The sequence below is a fragment of the Lygodium microphyllum genome, chromosome 19, assembly GCF_053477565.2.
Source record: "Lygodium microphyllum isolate KBCC chromosome 19, Lygodium_microphyllum_v1.1.10, whole genome shotgun sequence".
NCBI lineage: Eukaryota > Viridiplantae > Streptophyta > Polypodiopsida > Schizaeales > Lygodiaceae > Lygodium > Lygodium microphyllum.
Window position 1 is genome coordinate 31,694,657 of NC_141153.1, and position 27,141 is coordinate 31,721,797.

Sequence of the window (27,141 nt, forward strand, 5' to 3'; positions counted from 1 at the left end):
ACATCCACCTCTCTCCCTTGTTGAACCTCCCCTTTACATTGCATAATCATCATCATCATCTTTATAAAAGGGCACTTTGGAAAGTAAACGATTTTCCCATAAGGGACACTGTCCAAGTGGCAACTACTACATACACATTCTCATCATCTAGCATTACCCTATGCATCTCATTCTGTAGAGCATATCTAGGCAAATCTTGAGCTGTCTCTATTGGAGGTTCTTCACCTCCTTACCACCCCTCACCATACTTCATTACCCTTTACCTCATCATCGATACCCACAAGTGGTTGGGATAGCATGTCTATTTTGTGATGTATTGGATCTAACCATCCCCTTTCATTTTTTCCAACAAGGTACAATTACTTGAAAGGCCACAATCTATATCTCCTCTCCTTTAAAAAAAATTAAATAAAACATTCAATGTGCTTCCGTTCGCCTTTGCAAAACCTAATTGGCTACAGGGCAGTCGACAAGCACCATTTGTCTGATGCCTTAGCCTCTCTACGGTGATCACTTAAGACTCCCTTGGTAAAATACCATTGCCTTTGTAGTCTTGGTAGGCCATTCCAACATGCACCATTTGTCTAATGCCCTGTCTACTTTGGAGTGTGGGAGGCCTTAGGATACAAATGGGCCTAAGCTGATCTTTTCTTACAGTCCCTTTCTGATTCCAATTTTGGGTCTAAGAGGGGATCTTAAGCTAAAAATTCATTGCATACTGATGACCTCTTCAAAACAACTCCAAAACATGTAAATTACCAAAAGTGTCATTAAATGGGGAGCAATTCTAGAGAGTTTCTATGTCCCACATGAAAAACCCTAATTTAGGAGAATCCTTCTACATCCATAAACAGATAGGCTACTCACCATTTAACCCCATCCTTGTGTGTAGCTTTCTCACTCATACGTGCAGATTTCAGCCATCAACCATCCCCAACCCAAATCAACAGTCCTTAGCACCCAGTGTACTACTACCACCTACTACTTAGAGGTCCCTCTCAGCTGCATGTGCAGTCCTGCTGCCATCGCCAATTGATTTCCTCTCTCTGACACATTTCCAACTTGCGTTTACACCTCTTGCTCTACTGGTTGACTGATTTCTCCCCCTCTCCGACAACTGCTGCAGCTGTGTTTCACTGTCCAGCAAGCAGCCTCCATCATCTCACACCTCTCGTCGCCTAGCTGTCTACAACCTGTGGTGAACAGCTTTCAGCTTTCCTCTACACTCCTACAGCTCTAACTAGCGGTTTCAGCACTCAATCCATCGTTGATGCACATCATCACTCACACTCTATCCTTGAGCATTCTATACACTCTTACATTCATTTACTTCATTGATTCATTCACTCAAAACTCCAAAGTTCTCCTCTCTTTGTTTGTGTTTGTATTTTTGTGTTTTGAGTTTTGAGTTTACATTTTACGTTTAGAGTTTGTGTTTGCGTTACTCTCTGAGTTACTGTGTTTTAGTCATGCTCGTACGCTTTGTGTTTTCTCAATGCAAACTCTATCATATCTTCACAATGAGATCATTAGAGAGAGTTTATGTACCCAACATGATGTCGGAGGCTCTTTCTCAAACCATCAACTTCATACATAGCATACACAACATCCACCCAAACAAAACAGCTAGGAGAGCCTTCAAGGCCTCTACGCAGCTACCTCCTACAAGACATGAAACTTCATGGTATGCATAGGGCAAGCAATAGCTCACAGGATACAAATCGACATGGACCACTCCCCCCCCCCCCCCCCTTTCAATATGACTTAACTCCCCTTCATACACCTCTCTCACACTAAGAGGAACTTGGTCATGTGACAAGACCTTTACCAACCACACAAATAGCATACCTGGATCTCATCTCGCCAACCTATTCCCTCGAAGATGTCATACTACAACGACCACTTTTTGAGGACTACAACGACGACTTCATTGAGAGACCTAGATACCTAGACCTATACATGCCACATGAGATACAGGTAGAGCATTGGACAAGCTCATGGTCGCCTCTTATCAACTCAAGATCAAGACTAAGCAAGCAACCCGCATTTCTAAAGCTTGGTGGATCTACAAGCTATGCTAGGAGGAGGAGGAGAGTGAGGAGCACTACATTTGCAAATGTAGTGCCTACAATACAATCTGAGCTAGATACCCCATGCTATGGGGACACCTCCCTCAAACTGGTCTTAGAGTCCCCAAACCAATGCTCCTTGGGCCACTTCTTCCTAGTTGTGATTCAAATGATTCACACATCGTTACTACAAGCATGCAGACCGGTTGCATAGGGATACTAGACACAAAGGCTACATGAGAGAGAGAAGGGAGACCCACAAACAACACAGGCAATACCTGCCAGAGCTGAGAGATCAGTCAAGATGCTACCCCCATACTATTTCATTAGGTATTCATGACATACTCTACCACTAATCCTTATAGAGTGGAGCTAGTTATCAATGTATCATATTCATATTTAGCCATGCAACCAAACAAGTACTACTTCATCCTCCTATTGTATCCCTACATGTGCATTGTCTTGTCTTATACGTCACCTTAGCTTCTTTGCACAGTATATCATTGATTATCTTTTAGCATATCACACCTTGATATCTAGTGGCAATCATCATTTGCATGGTTTTGTCTCATGGGCCAATTTTGGACTCAAAAGATGTTAATATCTCTCTCTTCCTTTTTCTAAGGTAACAAGTTCACCATGGCATCATATTTCCAAGCCCCCTTAGCAATATCTTCCCAAACTCCCACCCCTTGTACTAATGGTAAGGACAAAGAATCCGACAATTGGTTTTGGCACATAGAAGTTGCGGCAAAAAAGCCAACATCGAGAGGGGGGATCCCAACATTGGAAATGCACCTTTTGTGGCTACAAAATCACAATTAGGGAAAACAAAGTAAGAGTCCTTTTGAGAGAGTCAAGCCATTAGGTTCTTTTTGTGAGAATGTCAACAAGAGATAAATCAATTTATTCAACAAAAGGCTGCAAAGCAAGATACCCTTTTAACAAAAAGGAGAGGATCACAACCAATGGTAGTAGATCTACACACATTTGTCACTAACATTGTTGATGCATGTGGCAAGCCTAGTTTATCTAGGACGTCATCAAAAACAGCTCCCACAACTAGCAATATGTGACATTAATGTGACATTAAAAGTAATACTTAATGTTACATTAATGTCATAAGTGTGGAATGTGACATTAAAAGGGATATTTAATGTTACATTAAGGTAAATTTAGGGGAACATGCACGAGAATGACCATCCGGGCTCTTGGGCGCCCGAACGGGGTCAAGGGGAGCCTAGAGAGTAAGGGAGTCCAGGAATAGTAGGACTCCAGCAAGTTGACGGCTGGCAAAGAGATAAGATTGAGGGCCAGCACTTATCTAGGCGTGGCTGGGAGGTGAAGAACACTCGTGCTTCCATCAGTCTGAAGAAATCTATCTCCCGTAATCTAACATTGGTATCAGAGCCTATGTTTCTGATCATTAAGAATCTGTCAGGCCGTCAGTCAAGAAGCGGGCCATCAGTTAGAAGTGTTCTGTTCCATCGCATGAGAAAGCGTGTCGTCTACCCTGTCCTGTCGCGTGCAGTACTTCCGCCCTGCCCCGTCACATAAGAAAACCGTCACGCGATCTGACGGAGTATTTCCGCCCTGCCCCGTCACATAAGAAAACGGGCCGCAAAGAAAAAATTAAGAGGAGAAGCCACGTCACGTCACATTAATGTGACCATTTCGTTGCGGGCAGGAAACGATTATACCATATCAAGGCGACCCGTCTCGTTACGGACAGAAAAGAATAATTAAAAAAAACGTAAGGACCAAGGTCACGAAGACCAACTAGGACCAGGCGAGCAGCCACCAGCATCCGCGAGGACCAGGAGTGGAGTCGCCAGCATTCGCGAGGACGAACCAGCTCAGACGTGAAGCTGCCAGCAACCGCGAGAAACAGATCAGAAGTGGAGCTGCCAGTATCAGATTGCTATTGACAGATAGGACTGCTTCTGAGGCGGATAAGACTGCAACTGCTGTGAGACAGGCAGAAAACTTCATACATAACTGAAGCCACAGCCTGCCATAAAAAATCAGGGAAGTATTTTATCTTGTATGCAAATTTCTTATTTTTGCTTTCCAATTCTAGTGTATTAATGGCAGAAAAAGGGAAAGAAAGGGTAATGGAAAGTTCTAGTTCTGGGGATCAACCTATGGTAGATCCCCATGAACCAGACATACAAGAAGAACAATGGGAAGAATTTTTTGCCACAAGAGAGCAATTTGATGATCTTTCTGCTCGTGTGCAAACTCAGGGGGTTCAAATGGAGTTTTTAACTCAAACACTAACTGAAATAAAATCTCAGTTAACTTTATTGTTGGAAAAAGACAAGAATAAGATAGAAATCTCAAATGTCCCATCTTCATCGAAAGATTTAGATGCGACCATTCGAGATTCTAAAGAACCCCAAACCTATCATAAATTGAGGGATAATCTGGTTTTAAAGGATATGAAACCACCTCAATTTTACGGGGAGGAAAAAGATAGGAATAAAGATACAATCTTTAATTTCCTCCAAAAATGGGAAGATTTACATAAATTAAAAAATACACCACCACATCTCCAAGCACTGGAGGCCAGTTTAACTTTGGGCCCCAAAGCATATAAGTGGTGACGAACCTTAAAGGAGGCGAATAAAATACCTGAAACTTGGGCTCAATTTGAATCCGTATTTTTAAAAGAATTTCTTCTTGAAAATGAAATGGAAAGAAATTGGGAAGATTGGGATTATGTCAGACAAAAGGGACGACCCCTACTGACATATTTGGAGGAATATCATGAGATAATCCTCAAACTAGAAGGAATTGATGAATTCCAAAAAACAAGAGGATTCATTAGGGGACTGGATAAAGCCTGTAAAAAGGAAGTAAAACGGAGTTTACCTAAGACGCTTGAAGAGGCAATTAAATTTGCATTAATTTATGAAGATAGTATGCGTCCAGGTACACTCACCAGTCTCACTGATATGGAGCCCAAGTCTAAGGAATTAGAAACCTCAAAATTTGTGGGCAAATTTAAAAGAAAAATGTCATTTTTCAAAGGTAAAAAACAACCTTTTGAAAAGAAACCATATATGAGGCCAAAGCTAAGTCCTGATGACTTTGATAAGGCCAAAAAACAAAAATTGTGTTTTAATTGCCTATCCCCTAACCATGCTGCTTGGAATTGCCCTCAAAAGAAAAAGGGAGAAGACAAAGAAAAGGACAAGGGCAAGGGAAAAGAAAAACAAATCCATGTAATGCAGACCTTAGAATTAAAGGGGCATGAAAAGTATAAATCTTTAGAGGTCTTGCACATGGATGTACAACATAAGTGTTGTATGTCAACTTCTTTGTGGCAGCCTACCTTTGGGCCACATGATTTACTTAGAGTACATGGATTGATAGCTGGAAAACGGGTTAGAGTCATGATTGATGACTCTGCCACACATAATTTTATAAATTATGCACTTGTCAAAAAATTGAAACTTCCCCAACAAAACAGTGAGCATCAATACGTTGTGCGTATGATGCAAGGCCAAGACAATAAAATATGGGATACAATGGTATCCAATTTGGAAATCGAGATTCAAGGATATAAAGATAAGCTTGATTTCCAAATAATGAACATGGAAAGAGCTGACATTGCTCTAGGGAGGGAGTGGCTATGGAGATTGGAACCATCCTTGAAACGTAGCTATCACCATAATACACTGGAATTTGAAAGGGATGGTAAGATTTTTGTCATTCAAGGTGAACATGAAGTATTTGATAATCCTTTGCTGTGTTCGACTGAAGTTCAGAAGCTGATAAAGAAGGAAGTTTGTGAGGTATATATGTTATGGTCTCTTCCTGTACAGAGTATTTTTACTTTCTGTAATATAAAGCAACAATTTTCTTATGTTTGCGAATTGAATGTAAATAATGAATTGAACACTTTGTTAGATGATTTTAAAGATGTGTTTCCTTCTGATTTACCTAGTGGCCTTCCACCAGATAGGGGTGAAATAAATCATCCAATTGATATAAATAAGGATACACACCCAATTTCAAAACCACCATATAGGTTAAGTGAAACACAGCATCAAGAAGTTGAAAGACAAATTAAGGATTACCTGGATAAAGGGTTTATTCAACCCAGTAATTCACCTTGGGCTTCACCAATTTTATTGGTAAAGAAAAAAGATAGTTCTATGCGACTTTGTGTTGACTATAGAGCACTTAATAAAATAACGGTGAAGAATAAATTTCCTATGCCCAGAATGGAAGATCTTTTTGATCAATTGCAAGGGGCAAAATTCTTCACAAAGATAGACTTAAGATCAGATTATCACCAAATAAGAATTAAGGCACAAGATATTTCCAAAACGGCATTTCGTACTAGATACGGGCATTATGATTTTTTGGTGATGCCTTTTGGACTCACTAATGCACCAGCTACCTTTATGAAGTTGATGAATAGTGTTTTACGGCCCTATCTAGGACATTTTGTAGTAGTCTTTTTGGATGATATCTTGATCTTTAGTAAATCAAGAGAAGAACATTTGGAACACTTATTATTAGTATTCCAACTGTTAAGAACACATTCCCTTTATGCGAAGAAAACTAAATGTGAATTCTTTGCACAAGAGGTCAAATATTTAGGGCATATAATCTCGAAAGAGGGAATCAACATGGATCCAGAAAAAGTAAGGGCAATTATTGAATGGCCACCTCCACGGAACCTGGAAGAGCTGCAGATCTTCCTAGGTTTATCTGGATTTTATCGTAGATTCATTCGAGATTATGCCAAAATAGCTGTTCCAATGACAGACCAACTTAAAGGGAAAGGGAAAAGTTTTAATTGGGGAACAGACCAAAATGAAAGTTTTCAAAAACTTAAGGTAGCTATTGCTACAGCTCCAGTATTATTAATAGTGGATCCCAATAAACCATTTGTGGTTGAAGCTGATGCCAGTGACAAGGCAATAGGCGCGGTCTTATTACAAGAAGGTTTTCAAAAACTTAAGGTAGCTATTGTTACAGCTCCAGTATTATTAATAGTGGATCCCAATAAACCATTTGTGGTTGAAGCTGATGCCAGTGACAAGGCAATAGGCGTGGTCTTATTACAAGAAGGTCGACCAGTTGCTTTTGAAAGCAAGAAATTAGATCGTGCAAAACAGAATTATTCTGTTTATGAGAGGGAGCTGTATGCAATAGTACATGCAATGAAGAAATGGAGGCACTATTTGTATGGTGCCAAACTTTTGACTTTATCGGATCATGAAAGCATTAAGTGGCTTAATGATCAACCAGATTTACATGGGCGTAAAGCCAGATGGGCCGAACTCCTCCAAGAGTTCGACTATGAAATAAGATATAGAAAAGGAAAGTATAATATAGTAGCTGATGCACTCAGCAGAATGCCCATCATTAATGAATTGAGTTTTACTCAGTTCACTTCCAATTTGCTTGAATCTTTAAAAGGGAAATGTCAGGTTGATCCGGCATATTCCAACATATGGGAAGCAATAAAAAATGGGGATCCAAATGAAAGTGCTTCTACTGAGGAAGGAATATCTGAAGATGTTCAACTAGGAAATGGAGCATCAGGGGTTGCTCAAACTGGATTCAAGTGGAAGAATTTTACCATTGATAATGGTTATTTACTCTACGAGGGTAGGGTATGTGTCCCGAAAGATATAGAAATAAGGCGCCAGATACTCTTTGAGTGTTATGATACCCCTAGTGCGGGACATCCAAGAGTTAATAAGACTTATAGTCTTATTAAAAGGCAGTTCTATTGGCCTGGAATGAATAAGGACGTCCTTGACTATGTGGTCAAATGTAATAAATGCCAGGTTAATAAAGCTGAAAAATTAAAAATGGGAGGACTTCTCCATCCATTAGAAATTCCTTCGGGAAAATGGGAGAGTATCTCCATGGATTTTATTGTTGCTTTACCTAGAACACAGAGGGGGCACGACTCTGTGTGGGTAATTGTGGATAGGTTAACCAAAATGGCTAGGTTTATTCCAACTTCAACTGATGTTAAAACACCAGAATTGGCTAGATTGTTCGTAGAGAACATATACCGATTGTATGGCCTTCCGGCAAATATAGTTTCTGATCGGGATAGAAAATTTGATAGCCATTTTTGGCGTGCGGTATTTAGGAAATTGGATACTAAACTTAGCATGAGTACGGCGGATCATCCGCAAACAGATGGGCAAACTGAAAGGGTTAACCAAATTCTTGAAGATATGCTTAGGACATATGTAAGCAAAAGGCAAACTAATTGGGAAGAGTATTTACCGATAGCAGAGTTTGCATATAACAGTGCCAAACACTCTTCCACTGGATATAGTCCATTTATGTTGATGTATGGGTTTCAGCCCAGAGCTCCTTTTGCAGTAGGACTGCATAAGGAAAAGGTTCAGGCAGCTAAAGACTTTTTGGAGGATATGAATAATATGTTAAAATTTGCTCAAGAAAATATTAAAAAGGCTCAAAGTCGAGCTAGAGCATATGCAGATCCTCACCGAAGAGACATCTCCTTTGAAGAAGGAGAATTGGTCTATCTTAAGGTGCCTGAACAAACTAAAACTATGAAAAAGGGACATTGTCCAAAGCTTTCACCAAGGTATTGTGGTCCTTTCATAATACTTAAAAGGGTGGGAGAATTGGCTTACAAGCTCCAACTACCTGCTGGTAGTAAAATACATCCAGTTTTTCATGTAAGCAAACTAAGGAAGAAGCTGGGTGATTTGGATAATCTAATCTTAAATGATGATATTGAGGAGTTATTCTATGACCAATCTAATCCACATGAACCAGAAAAAATATTAAATGTTCGTAATAGACGAACGAGGAATACTATTTATCAAGAATGTTTGGTTAAGTGGAAAGATTGTTCAGAGGAAAGCTCAACATGGGAGCGAGTAAGTACTTTAAAGAAAAGGTTTCCCGATTTACAGTTAGACCTTCCAAATATCGTTTTCGAGGACGAACCCGATTCTTAAGGGGAAGGAAATGTGACATTACTGTGACATTAAAAGTAATACTTAATGTTACATTAATGTCATAAGTGTGAAATGTGACATTAAAAGGGATATTTAATGTTACATTAAGGTAAATTTAGGGGAACATACACGAGAATGACCGTCCGAGCTCTTGGGCGCCCGAACGGGGTCAAGGGGAGCCTAGAGAGTAAGGGAGTCCAGGAATAGTAAGACTCCAGCAAGTTGACGGCTGGCAAAGAGATAAGATTGAGGGCCAGCACTTATCTAGACGTGGTTGGGAGGTGAAGAACACTCGTGCTTCCATCAGTCTGAAGAAATCTATCTCCCGTAATCTAACACAATATAATTGTCGATTCCCTTGGCATGCCTTACAACTCTACAACACCTACAATGACATGCGTTAAAACAGACTACTCTTGATACATATGATGCTAGTAGATAAAAAAAATACAGACATGGTAGTTGCAAGGGCTACATGGGTAGCTTCCATCTTGATATGGTTGCCAAGAGGAGGCTTTTGCAACTTCAGAGAGGAGTGATAGGAAGAAGACAATGGCATAGTGCTATCAATGTGGTAAGAAGGAACATTTATGCAAGGATTGCAAGGAACTAGCAATGTCACGGAAGAAGCACGAGAAGTAGCAGCAAGATATTGACTCATTTGATGAGTTCTTATCCTCCTCCGACTTTGACTCCAACTCTGATTCAAATCCTCCAGCCAAGGCATAACAAGGTTTATCCTCTACCCAAAACAGGAAGGGCATAGCTGCCCTTCTTGTGCTGCTTTCTAGTGCTAGTGGTGCGGTCATCCCTCATGACTCCTTAGTGCCTTAGTGCTAGAAAAGTGTGAGAGGGTGGTGAGGTGGGGCAATTGGGCCTCATCTATAATTCGCATATATAATTAGTGCAAAGGACCCAAAGAGGGGCTTCCCTTTCACATTGACAAAAGTCTAACAGCTTTTGAAATCTTGGAACTGGGATTGACAGTCCGGTTTAAGATGGCTGCCTTTTTGATAGAAAGGAGGATTTGCTCCTAGTCTATGCTCATATGAGGGGACACTTTGGCAGCGGCGGCTGAAGGTGAGATATCCATGGTCACATATGCTACTCCAAAGGCATTGTTGACAAACATAGACAGCTGCTACAACTACTTTCTATTTTCAAGCACTAGTATGATCAACATCAACATCAAGTTCTCTCTAAGGCACTCTAAGGAACCTTGGTAGTGGCTTGATCACCTGTTGCTTAGGTATACATGGTCCATTCCAATGGTCATTGTTATATACACTATGAGTCATTATCATTGTACCAAATCAATGATCACCCCTGACCTAAGAGAGGATGGTAGCATATTATTCAGTTTATGTGCGAGTCTATGTGTGTATTTGTGGGCTAGGCATTTATGATATAGTCGATTGTTTTATTTGGGCCACAATGTGTCCACTTGGCCACTTTTTGATTGGCCGACTGCATATTTTTTTCCACCAAATGCTGGCCAACTTTTTGTTGATGTTGGCATATTTTACTAGCCATTGCTCCCTTCTCCAATTATTTTATCTTTAATATACTTAGTTATTTGCAAGTGTTGTCACAAGGATGTGAATTTTTAATGCTTTTCTTAGCATTTGATTAGTTATTAATCAAGGTGTAAACATGATAAGCATGTGCGTTGTGCGAGTCAAACTCTAGAGACAGTTTGGGCCTAGGGCATTTAATTGGCCAATAAGTGTCAATTCCAACATTGTGGAGGTTTGGAGAGGAAGAGAGAGAGCTGTTGCTGCAATTTTCCAGCCATTGGCGATCAGCCCAGCCATTGGAGACTGTCAAAGAGTTGCCGCCAACTCATCAATAGGCCATTGGAGGCAAGCAACAACCACTATAGGCTGTCTACAAGCAAGTAATAGCAAGTTTGGGGCCCACAAGGGCAGGCAACTGCATGAGGGGCTCCTGTTGACGGTGGACTGCAGTCATTCAGCCATTTCCAGCAGGGCAGCAGCAAATTTGAGCACTTTCTCCCCATAAAAATCAGAAATTCCTCTATCCTCGCTTACCTACTCATCTGCAATCATTTCCTCAGCTTTTGTCAGCCCTTTACAACAAATTTCAGTGATAGAAGGTGGACAACAGAGCATTTTCTGCTGTAAACCTTAATTTAGAACAAAAATTAGGGTTTGTCAACCAGCCTGGGTCTAGTGCCAAGAAATTGAAGGCTTGGTACTTGAGATCCGCAATTGGAATTCAAGGAATTGCCAAAGATTTCAAGAAGTCAACCATCCCAATTGAATTTGGGGCTAGATTTGACCAGCCAAGGGTCGATTGGAGGCCAATCCCCTATTAGATCGAGGGGCAAATTGACAAAAAGGCCTGTTGGTCATTAATGACAGCAAGAGGCATTGGATTTCTTCCATGTTTTGATTATGGTTATGGTTCAATGGAGGAGAGGTATAAGGAGATACACACATTACCCATAACAAGATGAAACAATTGTTATTTTCCTATACATATAGCTGCATATGTATCGGATCTCAAGTTTCAAGAATGTCATCAAAGTCCAAAGTCCAAAGGAGAGATAATGAGGTTGTAATTAGTTGGAATATAATCTTAGACAAATTAGTCCTTGACTCAAACGTGAGATGAAACTTAGATAGTCTTTCAGAATACAGAACTCATTGTGGTCTGTACGGTTGTCAGCATGCACAAGGTGACAAATATAGAATCAATGTTGGCCTATGATAGGAAAATTAGGGATCCAATGGGCCTAAGCTACATACATTGGCTATCTAGATGTTGGGTACTCCTATGAGGTCCACTTATTTGAAGCAATCATGGAGCTCTTATTCTCACATAGCTTCAAAAAAGAGAGTTTGTTTGGATGTGCAAAAAGCAAATGGCTTGGTATTTGTTAGTGCCAATTTGCATATGTTGGGAAAGGTCATAATTGTACCCACAAATTGATTTGTAGTATAGGAGACGCAACAAGCGGAGGAGCAACAAGTTGAGCAAGAGATTCCAAGGATGATAATAATGTCATACATAGGATGGAACATCCTCCTACAAGTTGATGATCAAATGATGCTATCATATATTAAGTATGAGCATTTCTCATTGAGAGCACATAGAGTATTTATTGTACAGTGTACATTGTACACTCATTGTCATTTGGAAGTCCTCAATCCACTCATTTTGCTACGTTTCTCGGTCACCATTGTTTCTTGGAGCTTCAGTTTGAGTATTCAGTGTTCACTATTAGAGTTTATGTCCTATGACATTTCTTAGTTACTATTGTTACTTTTAATCTTCCATGTCTACTATCAAACTCTATGCCATATGACGTGTTTCAACTTTCATGGCTCATTTGTTGTTTTATGCAGCATTCTGAGAAGGTTTTCTAGTTGAAGTATCATAATTGTTTAAATTCTTTATAGACATTTCAATTATGTCTTTAAAAGATGTATTTTTTGGGTTCTCATCCCAGCCCTGTCCCCTATCCCTATTTTTTCCATGTGCCCCTCTTTCCCACCCCCCAACCAAAAAGGGTCCCCTTTCCCCATGACCTGTCCCAAGTTGCTATGGCTCACAGACAGTACCATTATTTAGACAACAGATACAATTGCATACACAACTCTTATATAACTCATATGCTTAAATACTCAAAAAATATTTGCACCATTAGACATTCATTGGCATTATAAAAAGCAAAACGTGAGTGCCCACTTAAAACATAGAAAAAACAAAGTACTAAACATCTCAAACTTCAAAATGTGAACCCACATCTGACAAGAAGGGTATGTTTTCAAGTCTCAAACTGTAGGCATTAACAAGACTTTCAAATCCTGAGCAAACACAGTTGCCTTGTAATGATAACACACTTACCAGGTGACTTCCCTTGAAGCCTGCTCATCCCATATCGCAAGATACCAACTGCTACCCCCAGCTTTTCCATTTTCTGGTAATCAACAGCTATATAGGTTTGACTCCGGGCTTCATGCAAGAGACTGCAAGTGTTGATGAATCTCTGCAATAGCTTACACTTGTCAAGCTTACAATCAACCTCTAATTGTACAAGGAAAGGGTCAACACAAATCAGTTATAGTGGCTACCTTTAACTTCTCCGAGACATCATTCCAATCACTGTTATGAATGCAAAGCAGATTGGTAGCCTCTTCCAAGAACTGTGCCACTCCATAATGCAATTTTGCCAGCAGGCCACCACTAGTAGCCTTCTCTTCTGCCTTTCTGACAATGACAGCCTGACTAGGGAAACAATACAGGGAACAAATTACTATCCAATCAGTTTTGACCAAGCAAGTTACACTTGCAAACATAAAACTGAGAGCCTATTTAACTTTGACACAGGATTACAGATGAAGAAAACTACCAACACACAGGTGGCTGACTGTAGCAACATTGTTCGAGTAAATATGCCATCAGAAATCAAGACAGATGCAAGATAGATCATAGTCCTATGTTCCTTGTTTTAAGTGAGATAGTGACTAACGCTTGAAGGTCTCCAAAGTGGTAGGATAGGATGGGTTACTACCAAAAACAAAGGTTGCTTGAAAACTATAGAATTTCTAAAGTCCAAACTGCAAAGGTTAACAACAATGAATCAGATAAAGCAACAGCCATGCCAAAAAGGAGTCCTAATGTTCCCTTAACTAGGCAGGAATAGGACCACAGAATGTTAAAACTTAATACTCTTCATCATGTTTAGGGTTTAAAAAAAGATTACTAGAAGGACAGCATGGGAACAGTAATAAGGTGGGAATTGCCTAAAGTATTTTTAAAATACAAACTGCAAAGATTAACAACAATAAATCAGATAAACAAACAGCCATAGTAAAATCAGATAAACAAACAGCCATACTAAAAAGGAGCCCTAACGTTGCCTTAACTAGGCAGCAGGAATAGGACCACAGAATGTTAAAACTTAATGCTCTTCATCATACTTAGCATTAAAAACAAGATTACAGAAAGGACAGCATGAGAACAGTAATAGAGTGGGAAGGGCCCACTTGCACTAACACATGTTACTGAGGTGTCTCAATGAGCATGTTGCACAGCTCTCAGTCAAATTTCCAAGTAAGGCAAAATAAGAACTGAAAGGACAGTATGGGAACAGTAATAAGGTGAGAAGGGCCCACTCACAATAAGACAACTTACTCAGGTGTCTCAATCAAGATATTGGGCAGCTCTCTGCCAAATATCTAAATTAGGGCAAAATAGGAAAGACACAATTACATGAAACCATCCTCCTCCAACCCTGATCAGAATTCCCAAGTAGCCTATATCAAGCAAAAATCCTCTGAAAATACAGTGAGCAATCCAGAATCTCGTCAATCCAAATATCAGTTGTAACTTCTAAATGCCAAAACTGATGGGTCGGAACTTTTCACCTCATGAAAATGACTCTTAGGAGTCACTAGTCTCCCCAAAAGACTGAGGTTTAATGTCAAGCTAAAACCTACAGTTGCTTGAGCTCTGACAGGACACAATAACCTGCAAATTATAGGAAAAAACTCGCAAACCATTTGGGTTGAAGATTTCCCAAAGACGTTTGTCATGAAACCTTCCTGAAGTCCTTATTCTCTTAGCAGTTATGTGTGCATTGTTTGGTCCTCTCCTGCCTATGAGCCTCAGTCTAAGTCAAACGAGGACATTAGGAGCTCTGATAGTGTATTTGTCCATCAACTAATTTGTTTAGGAAATTTTAGGTGGAGGTCCTTCCTTGCATTTATCATCTCGCAGCTTGTTTTCCTCATTTCTGGTCAGGCATTTATTGCCTTGGGCAGGGCGGACAATAAGTTGTGCACGGGCAGCATTTAGCACTTTGCATCTGGCATTTATTGCATTTTGTGCTGTTAGCAGTCATGTGTGCCTTGTTTGGTCATCTCCTGCCTATGAACCTCAGTCTAAGACAGACAAGGACATTAGGAGCTCAAACAGTGTATTTGTCCATCAGTTCATTTGTTTAGGAAATTTTAGGTGGAGATCCTTCCTGGCGTTTGTCACCCAACGGCCTGTTTTCCACAGTTCTGGTCAGGCAATTATTGCCTTGGGCAGGGCAAACAATATATTGGGCACAGGCAGTATTTAGTAAATTGAATCTGGGATTTATTGCATTTTATGCTGGTCCAACATGCATTTTAGGTCGGCCACTTTTAGCATTTAAGCTATTTATAGCCTTCCTCCCCCTCAACCAGTCATTGATTAAGTCACTCGCCTTGTGTGCCAACCCCCCTCATCATTATCTTCATCTCCTCCCTCCACCTAACACCCTCGCTCACACTGTGCTGCATGCAAGGACTAACTAAGACCAACCTTGTATAATTCAGATCTCTGTCAGTCTTGTTCCTTCATTTTGATATGTTCCTGGTCTCCTTCTCTATTCACTCCATGTTCATTTTTCCTTCCCTCTGAACACTCACATGGTAACATGAGCCTTGCTGGGAGGGGGCCCGGAGTTCAGTGAAGCAGTGTCCATCCAACATACAGCTTGCTGGGCGCTGGTTTCTTTGCATATTACAGGAGTTTTCGAAGGACATAGATGGCAAACCAGTACAATTAGCATGATCTTATAGATGGGAACTGCAAGGACCATCAAAGTAATAACCAAGACCGAGAAGACCAACATCCTAACCACGGTGATCATAAGGATGGTCAAGAAGATTTCTAAGATCAAGACAAATGTCATGATATGGATCGATAGGCAGACCATGACAGGGTTCCCACCCAACCGCCTTTCTATCATTCACTCCTTATTCCCCCTTCTGTGGCTTGGAGTCCACGATTGACAAAAGTGGCACCACCTGTTCAGGTGCCCATCCTACCCTTTCTCTCCTTACTTTCAAAAAGCTGGATGAGACCAACTAGTCACTCTAGTCGTGCAAAGTCAAGTGCATTCTCGACACTTTTGACCTATGGGAGTTCATGCCAATCCCCCATCACCAACCTCATGGATCCCCAAGTTGGAGTGACCCAGAACTCAATAGCAATACAAGGTCCACTCGATGCCAGCGCCCACTCATTTCTCTTTTTGAGCTGTACGATTTTATTCTTATGCATGTAAGACACATCCACATTGCACAAGTCTAGACCAAATTGGCATCCTTATATTAGGTTGAATATTCAGGCATCAGATGACCCTCGAGTTGAAGCTACGGCACCTTTCTATAGCATATTCCCCTACAATGAAGGACCGCATCAACAAGATGAAGAAGATTCAAGCTGAGCTTGCATCCCTACAGAAGAGTAACTTTGGAAGTCCTTGTTGCAATGCCTCTATCACATCTCGTCACTAAAGTATAATGTCTTCTATTTGAGTCTTCTCACCTCTCGTACACAAGATACTACTACTTGGAGCTACAGTCCCTGTGGTACTACAGCAAGACACATGTCAAAAGGGGAGAGAGCAATGCTTTTGCAATCTCATCATCAAATAACAGATAATCCAAGCAAAAGAAAGGCAAGAAAAATTTGAACAAATCGAAGTGATCTTCCAACTCTGATACAAACACAAAGGGCACACACAAACAATATCCCAAGTGTCCACATTGTGGTGAATCCAATAAGTGCTAGAAAAAGTATCCTTACCTTCATCCAGGAGCAAAGGAAGGAGCAACAACAAAGCCTCCATCTACATCTACCTCTCCTTCCACCATTTCAACAAAATCAATGTTTCTTCACACCCATCAATTCGAGGAGTCTTCATTGGTTATCTTGTGTTTAAAGAGGGCCTAGCTCATCGACAGCAATGCTTCAAGTCAAATGACCCAATGAAGAGATTGGCCCCAAGATATCTCCATTTAACATGGGAGAGTATAGTCATTGTTGATAACATCCTATTTGTGTTGTTGGGACCTCTAGGATTTATCTTCTAGCTATACTTTGACAATGCATGTAGAAAGCCTCCATTAGGATATACCGCATCATATAAATGTATCACAAGCATCAACATGGCCAATTGCTACCCTCTCACAATCATCTCTCTTTGGCTTGGGGATGCATAAGGAGCATTACTCCACTACTAAAGGACAACAATGTCCTTACTCCATGCCAAGTCATGCACCGAAGGAGAACAGATGTCACAATAGAGGAGATCAAGGAATGCTAGAACCCAACCATTGTGGCTTAAGCAAACTTGAAATCTTAGATTTGTCAATTTTCCCTTATAAATAGACTTCGCCTCAATGTCATTCCTTAGACTAGACCAAACAAAATCTCCCTCAAAAACTTGAGAGTAAAGCATGATCAGTCAATTATCTATGCAATATGTGTGCGAGTGCACGTCGCAATCCATAACCTTAAAAATCATTTATGTTATTAAGCACTTGACAATGTGCATGTTAGCAAGATTGTCAGCTCATGTGTGAGTCTGTGCATGCTTGATGGACTGGGCACATTTGTATAGTTTTTAGGCATTTTATAGTGTTCATTTGAAGTGGCTTTTGGCATTTTGTGCTAGTCAGCCAGCATTTAATGTTCGCCAACCAGCTGCTGGTTATGGCCTATTTTGGGCCTATTTATTGGGCTCCTCCTCCTCCTCCACATACACAGTCATCATGATTCTTTGACGGTCTTCCATTGGAGAGAGGAGCCGATGCCAATGCCCATGCAACCAATGACTCACTGTTGTACAGGACTATCTCATATTTGGTATATGGATTCCATTTCCCAAGCACATCTTTGAGTTCTCTTCTTTTGCAATGTTTTTCTATTTTCTTTCTCTTCTATCTTGTGTTCAAAAGTTTATATCAGCGCTTGTTTATGCTTCCATTGCTGCACCACTTTTGACATGGTATCAGATTGCAAGATCTAGGCTCCTGCTGCGTGTTTCTCTGCTGATTACACGCCATCTCCACACCTATTGACTTGGCAACTACTGCCTGCTGTCATCACCCTATCTACCCCCTCTCTGGAGGCTGCATTTTTGCAACACTTGCCTATGTTTACCTATTTTCTGCATTTAATGCAAGCCGCCAATAGGTTGCCTGCATTTAATGCTGTTTACCTTGCATTTTAATCAGTTACTGCTGCATTTTCTGCATATCTTGCTCCCAGAGGCTGGGCGTCAGCATCTACTCTCTATTGACAGTGTTTATTGGCTGTTTTCAATTTTCTACAGTTGATTTTTCATGGTCAACTTGTGAATACTACGTGTGAACTCTATTTTTTGTGCAGTTTATGTTGTTTGGTTGGTTGTCTTCCCTCTCTATCTTCCTTCTCTTCTCTATCTTCTTTTCTTCTCCTCTCGAGATGGCTCCTCTATGCACTTCTATAGATGATATATTACATGGACCTGACTATCTTATATGGAGTGATGTGATGACAGTCTCGTTTGTGCAGAAGCAGATTTGGTAAATTGTTAGTGGAGCTATTCCTCGGCCTCAGCATCCTTTTCCTCTTCCTGACGATTTTGATGAGGACAACCATGAGGAAGTTGTGCTCACATGGGGATTCAGACAATGCAAGTGCATATTCTACACTACTTCGATGTATTTCTAAAGTTCTACCGACAGTTACCTCATGTGGGACATATCCCGAAGTAGGGTCAAAGCTTCAAATGTTGTACGAGGCACCTTCCACCATGCGTGTAGTGACCCTTTATGGCCAGCTTTAGCAGATGAAGTTTGAGCCAAAGGACATCATTCAGTCATTTTTGCTCCGTGTTACACAGGTATAGGACCAACTTCGACACATGCAATCTATCCTTCCAAAGGCACATCTTGTGGGAACAATACTCTACAAGCTCCCCTCGGAGTTTGATGGAGTTGTGAATGCTTTGAGGGTACAAACATCATCTACACCTATGAGCTTTACACAAATGTCCTCAATGTTGCTTGAGCATGAGGCATCTTTGCATTTACATGGGAGACTTCCATCTCATTATGGAGGTTCCAATGAGGCCTTTATAGCTTCAAAGAGGGGTCCCAATGTTATCATTATGGTAAGAAGGGACATTTACAAAAAGTCTACAAGGAGTTAGCAACCTTACAAAAGAAAAAGAAGAAGCAAGATGCAAACTCCTCCGACGAGTCATCCTCTTCCTCAAACTCCAACTCCGATCCTCCAACCATGAAGAAGTCCAAGGTACGGAAGGGATTGGCTTCTTCAAATCGAGGGAAGGACTTAGTGTTAGCAGATTAGTCCGTTGAGTCTGGACTTGTGGCTAGCATCAAAGATTATTTAGGCATTTTATTTGCCATTGTTTATTGTGGATTGGCATTATTTGCACAGCCAATCTGCCAACATTAAATGCTGGCCGACCAGTCATATTTTAGGCATTTATTTGTCCTATATATTGTCAAGCTCCCTCCTCCACCATTCATTCATCACTTGACAGTTTCTAGGGAGAGGGAGCAAGTGCCAGTGCCTCCACAGTCGGTTACTCACATTGTATCTATATTGTCTCATGTCTTGGTATATGGATTCCATTTCCCAAGCATACATCTGAGTTCTCATTTGTATTGTGTTATCTCTTTCTTTTCTTTTGTCTTGTGTTCAGCAATTTATTTCAGCACATGTTTGTGCTTCCATTGCTGCACCACTTCTGACATGATATCAGATTTCAAGGTTTGTGTTTCTGTTGTGTTTTTATTGCTGATTTCAAGACTAATTTAACCCTCTGCTGCCCTGGCAACTGCTGTCAATCTGATTGCGACTAGTTTTTGGCTTCCATACTCTGTGTTTTGATCAGCATCTGCATCGCCTGCCTGTCCAACACCTCCTGTTGCCTGTGTTTTCATCATCAAGCTGCTGGTGACAATTCCCTGCACCTGTTTATGTAGTGTGCAGCCTGCATTTTGCTGTTTTTAGCACTCTTTTGGGCTGGGCGACTGGCAGATCAGGCCGTTTTTACTGTTTCTGGCAGTTTTGAACTAATTTTTTGACTGTGCAGCAGATTTTGACTTATTTTGATCAAATTTTGGGTTACATTGTATGTGAACTCTTGTTTTTTGCAATCTGTGCTTATGGTTTGGCTAAGTTCCCTCTCCCAATCCCTTATTTTCTCTACTTCTTTTCTCAATCCTCTCCAGATGGCTCCTCCCTGCACATCCCCTGATGATACGCTCCATGGAGGTTTAGGTGAGGCTCTTGCAGCTTCAGAGAGGGGTTTGAAGACAAAGAATTCGAAGGCACAGTGTTACCACTATGGCAAGAAAGGTCATTTAAGGAAGGATTGCACAGAGTTAGCGGCTTCCAGAAAGAAAAATGAGCAAAAGACGAAGCGGGATGTGGACTCCGACGACGAGTCATCATCTGCCTCAGATTCCGACTCAAATCCTCCAACCAAGGCAAAGTCTAGGGCACGGAAGGGATCTTCTTCTTTGGATCGTGGGAAGGGTTTAGTGGCCCCTTCCTCAACTACTTTCTAGTGGTGGTGATGCAATCATCCCTCACCACTCTCCAATGCCATAGAGGGAGTGTGAGAGGGTGGTGAGATAGGGCAGCCGCGCCTCATCTATATTTCTATACAGATGCACAAGATCTAGAGAGGGACATCCCTGACACATTGACCGAAGTCTGGCAGGTACAAATCCTGGAGCTAGGATTGACATCCAAGTTCATGATGAGCTGGTTACTTGACAGAGAGCGGGTGGCTTTCGTCTGGAGCTCACATGAGGGGACATTTTGGCGGTCTTGCCAAAGACGGGGAATCCATGGTCATTTCTGCATTGCGGCATTGGTCACAAGATGGTCACGTATGCTACATTAGAGGCATTGTTGACAGACATTGAGAGCTACTATGATCTTCTCTATCTTTAGGAGTTGGTACGCTCGACATCGACATCAAGTTCTCTCCGAGGCACCTAGCTGGTGGCTTGCGCACCCACTACTTGGGTATCCATGGTTCTACTCTGATGGACATTGTTGCATGTACTATGATGCGACATTATCATTGTATATTGTATTGTATCAGATCCCCCATGATCTAAGACAGTGTTAGCAAATTAGTCTGTTCATAGTTGAGTCTCGACTTGTGGCTGGCATCAAAGATTATTTAGGCATTTTATTTGCCATTGTTTATTGTGAATTGGCATTATTTGCACCCAGCCGGCCAGCATTTAATGCTGGCTAACAAGTCATATTTTAGGCATTTATTTGTCCTATATATTGTCTGGCTCCCTCCTCCACCATTCATTCATCACTTGACAGTTTCTGGGAAGAGGGAGCAGGTGCAGTGCCTCCACAGCCGGTGACTCACATTGTATATGTATTGTCTCATGTCTTGGTATATGGATTCCATTTCCCGAGCATACATCTGAGTTCTCATCTATATTGTGTTATCTCTTTCTTTTCTTTTGTCTTGTGTTCAGTAGTTTATTTCAGCACATGTTCATGCTTCCATTGTTGCACCACTTCTGATACTTAGTGGCCCCTTCCTCTACTGCTTTCTAGTCCAAATGATGCGGTTATCCCTCACAACTCTCTAGTACAAGGTGGTGAGATGGGGCAATCGTGCCTCATCTATACATATATACAGGTGCACGTGTTCCAGAGAGGGGTGTTCCTAATGCATCGACCGCAATCTGGCAAGTTCAAATCCTGGAGCTAGTATTGGCACTCATACTAGTATTTGACAAAGAGCAAGCTTGGCTCCTAGTCTTGTGCTCACATGAGGAGACACTTTGGCGGTCTTGGCCAATCCATGGTCGCATATATTCAAAGACATTTTTGATAGGATGGTCTTGTATGCTACTGCAAAACATTGATGATGGACACAGAGATATGCTATGCTTCTTCTCTATTTTCAAGAGCTAGTACAATCAACATCTACATCCTCTCTCCAAGGCATCTTGGTAGTGGCTTGATCACCCACTAATTGGATATCCATGGTTCTACTCTAGTGGTTCTATGTTGTATGGATTGTGATGAGTCATTCTCGTATCATTGTATTGTATCAGTTTATCCATGATCTAAGAGAGACTGTTAGCAAGATTGTTAGCTCATGTGTAAGTCTATGCATCCTGATTGGGCTGGGCACATTTGTATGGTTTTTAGGCATTTTATAGTGTTCATTTGATGTGGATTTTTGCATTTTATGCCAATTGGCCAGCATTTAATGCTGGCCAACCAGCTGTTGGCTATGGCCTATTTTGGGCCTATTTATTGGGCTCCTCCTCCTCCAGATATACAATCATTATCATTCTTCAAGTGGTCTTTCGTTAAACAGAGGAGTCGGTGCCAGTGCCCATGCAGCCATTAACTCACTATCGTATGCAACAGTCTTGTGTTTGATATATGGATTCCATTTCCCAAGCACATCTCTAAGTTCTATTCTTTTGCAATGTTCTTCTATTTTCTCTCTTTTGTCTTGTGTCCAGCAGCTTATATAAGCACTTGTTTATGCTTCCATTGTTGCACCACTTCTAACAGTGCAATGGTAGTATCATTCTCTCATGATCTTCTTGACAAGTTGCAACTTCATTTCTTTCCTCAAGGATATTCAATCTCAAATTGAAACAAGGATGAGGGATTTTCCCATCTTTTGAGCCTTTCCATAACTTCTTCCAAGAGAATTTCTAAAACTCGATAGATTTGTCATGCACAACTTTTGAGGACTAGGGACTTTGAATAGGGTTATATGGGCACTCACATATGTCAAAACAATGTCCATTAGCAAGCCAAGGTGGATGGAGTTGCAAAAATGGATCAAAATCAAAAATTAACTTTGAATTTTAGGTACAATGCACAACCTTTGCTAAACGAAACTATTTTCAATAGACCTTTGTTGCACATGCCTATCCCTAAGAAATAGATTATACCTATCAAACTTGCCCAATTTGAGCAAATCGACTATCTGATCATCAAGGCTTTGCCACTCCAATTTTTCACTTCAGGAATTTACTTGTACACTTAGTCTAAAGGACTTTCTTCTTACCACCCAAAATGTTTTCACTCCTACACGATAATATAAGAGCATAAATTACTACATGTTCTTTGCGTATATACCAAAGATTCCTTTCATTTGCTTGTAACAACCAACTTTCAGTGCTACTATATGTCCCAAATAGTGATCAATCTTGTACTAGCATTATGCTTCATCCCATTAAGGACAATAGACTCTTGATCAATGCACTTGGGACTTGAACCTTTACTTTGTGAGGTCATGTAGAGGAATGTGATCCTAGCAAGGTTTTCATACAACCTCTATAACAAGAATATAAAACAAAGAAACTATGTATTTCAAAAATTGAGGTCAAATCATAACATTCTTCTATAGGCTTTGCCTTTTCAAATACAATTATGATATGTCCATTAGAGACAAATAACAAATAAGAATTCTCCTTCCCATTGATGAGCAACTTATATTTTCAAAGTTCTTGAAAGTTTATTCAAGACACTACTTATGTTCATCTTTATCTAAAATAGACAACAAAGTCATCAAAGGATGTTAGCATGTACTTTTTTCTTATAAAAAGATCTACTCCATCATGTTAATAGAAGCTGGAGCATTTGAGTCCATATGGCATGATAAGGTAGTAACTTAACCCATTAGACGACTTTGGTGTTCTTTTGTTAAACATCTTCAAAAGTGATATTCATCTAATGACATCAACTATTCAAGTCCAATTTCAATCCTACTACAGTCCAATCTCCATGTTGGATCATAAATATCACCAATCATACTATTAAATTTGACCTTAGTAGTTATCTTGTTCAAAGTTGTTATGCAAATGAACTACAATTTAAGCAAGTGCTTCATATACCTTCTATAACAAGAACACAACACCAATAAGCTGCTTACATCACAAATTGAGGTCAATTCATAGCCTTATTCGACAGCCTTTACATTGATTAATAAATTGCAAACAACATGCCCCAAATAGTATCTAGAATTCTCATTTCCATTGATCAACAACATACATTTCAAAGACCTTTCAAGGATGTATCATGTCAATGTTGGTCTTCAGCCTTCAAATAAACATGGATGTCATCAATGGATGTTTTTGCATACTTTCCATGTGATCAAAAAATGTAATCCATCATGTTACAAGCAATTGAAATTTTAGTGAAACCAAATGGCATCACTCGATACTAGAATAACCCAAAGGTGGTTCTACAATTTTTTGTTGAATATCTCAAGAGCAATCTTGTCCTAATGATGTCACCTCTTCAAGTCAATCTTACTAGAGACAAAAGCTCTGATCCTATTGAAAACTAATTTGTACAACTATCTTGTTCAAAGTCGAAGATCCATATCACTATTAATGAACTATCCTTCTTTTGCATTGAAGCACTAGTAAATAGAAAGGAGAAGAATGGATTCATGTAATCTATCTTGTTGTGTTTCACTCACCTAATATGGAAACATGTTTGGAGTGGACTCTCCGAGTCCCTAAACTTGATTCTAAGGTATGACCTTCTTGGCCTTTCACAAGCCAACTCTCTTGGATCATGTTTGTGAAACAATCACCAAAGGTCTTCAAAATTCCTCTCCTCTTTTTATTGAAGGACATTCTAGTCCATAGCTACATGTCATTGTCTATAATCTTCTAAGGTTTTCCTTCTTGGCTTCTATAAATTTTCTTTGCTGATTTTTGAATCTAAACATGATCTAATCATAGGAACAAAACTCATCCTGTTTAGCATCCATACCTACTTTCCTACCCTTGTGTAGCAATCAATTGATTCTTTGCATAGTTAGGAGACATAGCATAGTCAAGACCTTTTAATAATGTCAGCAATGATAAAGTCAAGTTGGTTTAAATAGCATCCGATATGTGCTTCGACTTTTCCGATGATAGGCCTGAATTTAAATGCATAATGAGCAATTCTGACTCCGGAGGTAATATATAGTCAAGAGTGGTAAGATTATATCATGTCCTTTCCTGACTTATATATTCCATTTGAATGAATCCTTAAAGTCTAGAAACATTCACTGTTCTTAAAATTCCTCCAATGTTGTAGCACAACCTGAACTGTATGGAGATTCAAGTTATACCTGTGCTTCGGCAAGACAAATGATGCTCATAATGGTAGCCATTGATACTGTCGACTCAGGAATCCTGTCTGGTGGGAGCACAGGCTGCAAAGGTGGAAGGACTTCTTCTGCCATGTGTTTATACACACCCGCCGCTTTTCGAAACAAAGTAGCAGCTTCAACCAAATCTGAAAGATAAAGACCCCACTCATTTGCATTCCCTGAAAGCATGGATCTAAAAAACATGGAAATGACTTCAATACATGGAATGCTTGCCTGTAGACAAAACCTCCAAAGCTCTCTCACGAAGTAGTCCACCATAAAGGAAAAGCACCATTCCTAGCTCAAATCTCAGATTGTCCACTCGATAATACTTAAGAGAAGCCAACCCAAATGGACCTGAACTGCTTAGAACACTGGTCCATCGGATCCTAAGGTCTGAGGTCCACTGATGAATTTGTGCATTGTTGCTCACAGCTTCAACACGAATCACCAAATTCTCTAATAGTGGTATATAGCGTTCCACCTTTTGCAGATCCTGCACCAATGAACGAAGAAATTCACTAAAACAATCTCCATCTTTAAACATGCCCATTTGATTGCAAAAATGCTGGCATAGAGATAAACTGCCCTACTTGCAGAATTGGAGAAGAAAGACCACCAGCCATTTCTCTTGCAATTGCAGGGGTAAGCTGATTGGATCCATTGAGGAAGTCCTCAATAGCTTTTCTCCGTGTAGAAAGCTCCTTGAGCTGTTCCAAAGTACCTGAATCACGAGCATAATATGTCGCTTCAAAAATGACCTGCGAAAAATATACAGAGCTGTTTATCTTGCCCCTTAAGCCTTGTGACATGGATAAAGATGTGCTGACACGATAATTAAAACAGCAGAAGATAACGGACAGGTTAATGCTAAACCTTCTTCGTCTTGAGCTTGACAGGATCTTGGTAATGCAGCAGCATCCTTTACAGAGTATAACGAATTTTCAGAGGGACGTATTACGAGCTCACTGCACTACAAAGCAATAGCATCTTGCTGCGTGTCCGCACTAACAAGTAAACCATCCAATCAAGACCAAGCTTCCACAGTTTGTGTAGTCTTTGCTATTGCAGATGATCTGTCTGGAGACCTTAGCGCCTCTGTCCCGACGGTCCAAACCAACCAAAAAAACCCTATTGAAGTCGGATGGTCTTTCTGGTGATCTTAACACCTCTTTCCGGATGGTGCAAACCAAGAATAAAACCCTACTGAAGAGTGAAGAAAGATCAGGGTTCAAAGAGCGAAGCTATGCCGATTCTCCTCACTGACTACCAGTACGTGTCATCGATCAAGAAGCTTCTTTCGGCTAAGCTGACACAGAAATGAATCCACAGGGATGCTGACACTGCATTACAGTCACAAGCAGCAAGAGTGAGAAATTTTATTATGGACGGTAGTAGGACCTCTCGAGATGGCTATGGTGATGCAAATAATTGCCTGCATAAACGCCGTTCCTGTCTGATTGTTTGGGCCTGAAGACACGCGGAAGATCGGCTACTCTGGACTGTGAACACGGAATTATTTTGTTCCTTCGCTGGATTCTTATTTCAAATGCAAAATGTATGGAAAAAAGATGATTTTCCGATAACGGCCGTTTATTCTTTTTTTATGAGAAAGAATACTAATAATAATATTTAGTATTTGCAACCTCTCTAAAGAGATTTCCTTGACCAACCTGGCCTAAAGGAATTAGGCCCATTTCACATATTTACTGTTAGTTAAGGAGAGGTGGGGGGCGGGTGCCACGTGGCAGCCCCCCACCTCCCCCACAAGAAAAAAAAGAGAACGCGGGGGCGGGTGCCACGTGTCCAACACCCGCCCCCGCCCGTAAAAATAACGGTCGCCCCGGCGCGAAGCATCGAGCTCAGTCTAGGCGCGGAGCACCTAGTTAGTTTGGATTGCTACAAATGATAAGGTCGTCAAACTAGGCTACGTTCTTCATTACAAATTATCTTCCATGTGTTGCGAACTCTCATTGAAAGGAGAAAGCAATTACGAACAACACCATAAGGTCGTCAAACTAGGCCATGTTTTTCATTAGGGATTATGTTCCATGTGTCGAACTCTCGTTGAAAGGAGAAAGCAATTACGAACAAAATCATCTAGCCCAAACCCCTTGCCCAGTTCTACATT

At 40.6% G+C, this 27,141-nt stretch overlaps 1 protein-coding gene across 1 annotated transcript in view; it reads right to left on the reverse strand.

Annotated features, from left to right (window-relative positions):
• LOC148019711 (Endosomal targeting BRO1-like domain-containing protein) overlaps positions 1-26,558 on the reverse strand; it is a 37,123-nt gene extending 10,565 nt beyond the window's left edge. The window contains exons 1-7 of the mRNA XM_087699856.1: positions 26,446-26,558; positions 25,887-26,353; positions 25,604-25,771; positions 25,245-25,506; positions 24,990-25,156; positions 13,144-13,293; positions 12,917-13,058 (exon numbers count right to left, since the gene is read on the reverse strand). Of these exons, the coding sequence (XP_087555982.1) occupies positions 12,917-13,058; positions 13,144-13,293; positions 24,990-25,156; positions 25,245-25,506; positions 25,604-25,771; positions 25,887-25,931 (934 nt within the window). The 5' untranslated portion in view covers positions 25,932-26,353; positions 26,446-26,558. The remainder of the gene's footprint in view (positions 1-12,916; positions 13,059-13,143; positions 13,294-24,989; positions 25,157-25,244; positions 25,507-25,603; positions 25,772-25,886; positions 26,354-26,445) is intronic.
• Positions 26,559-27,141: the final 583 nt, after the last annotated feature.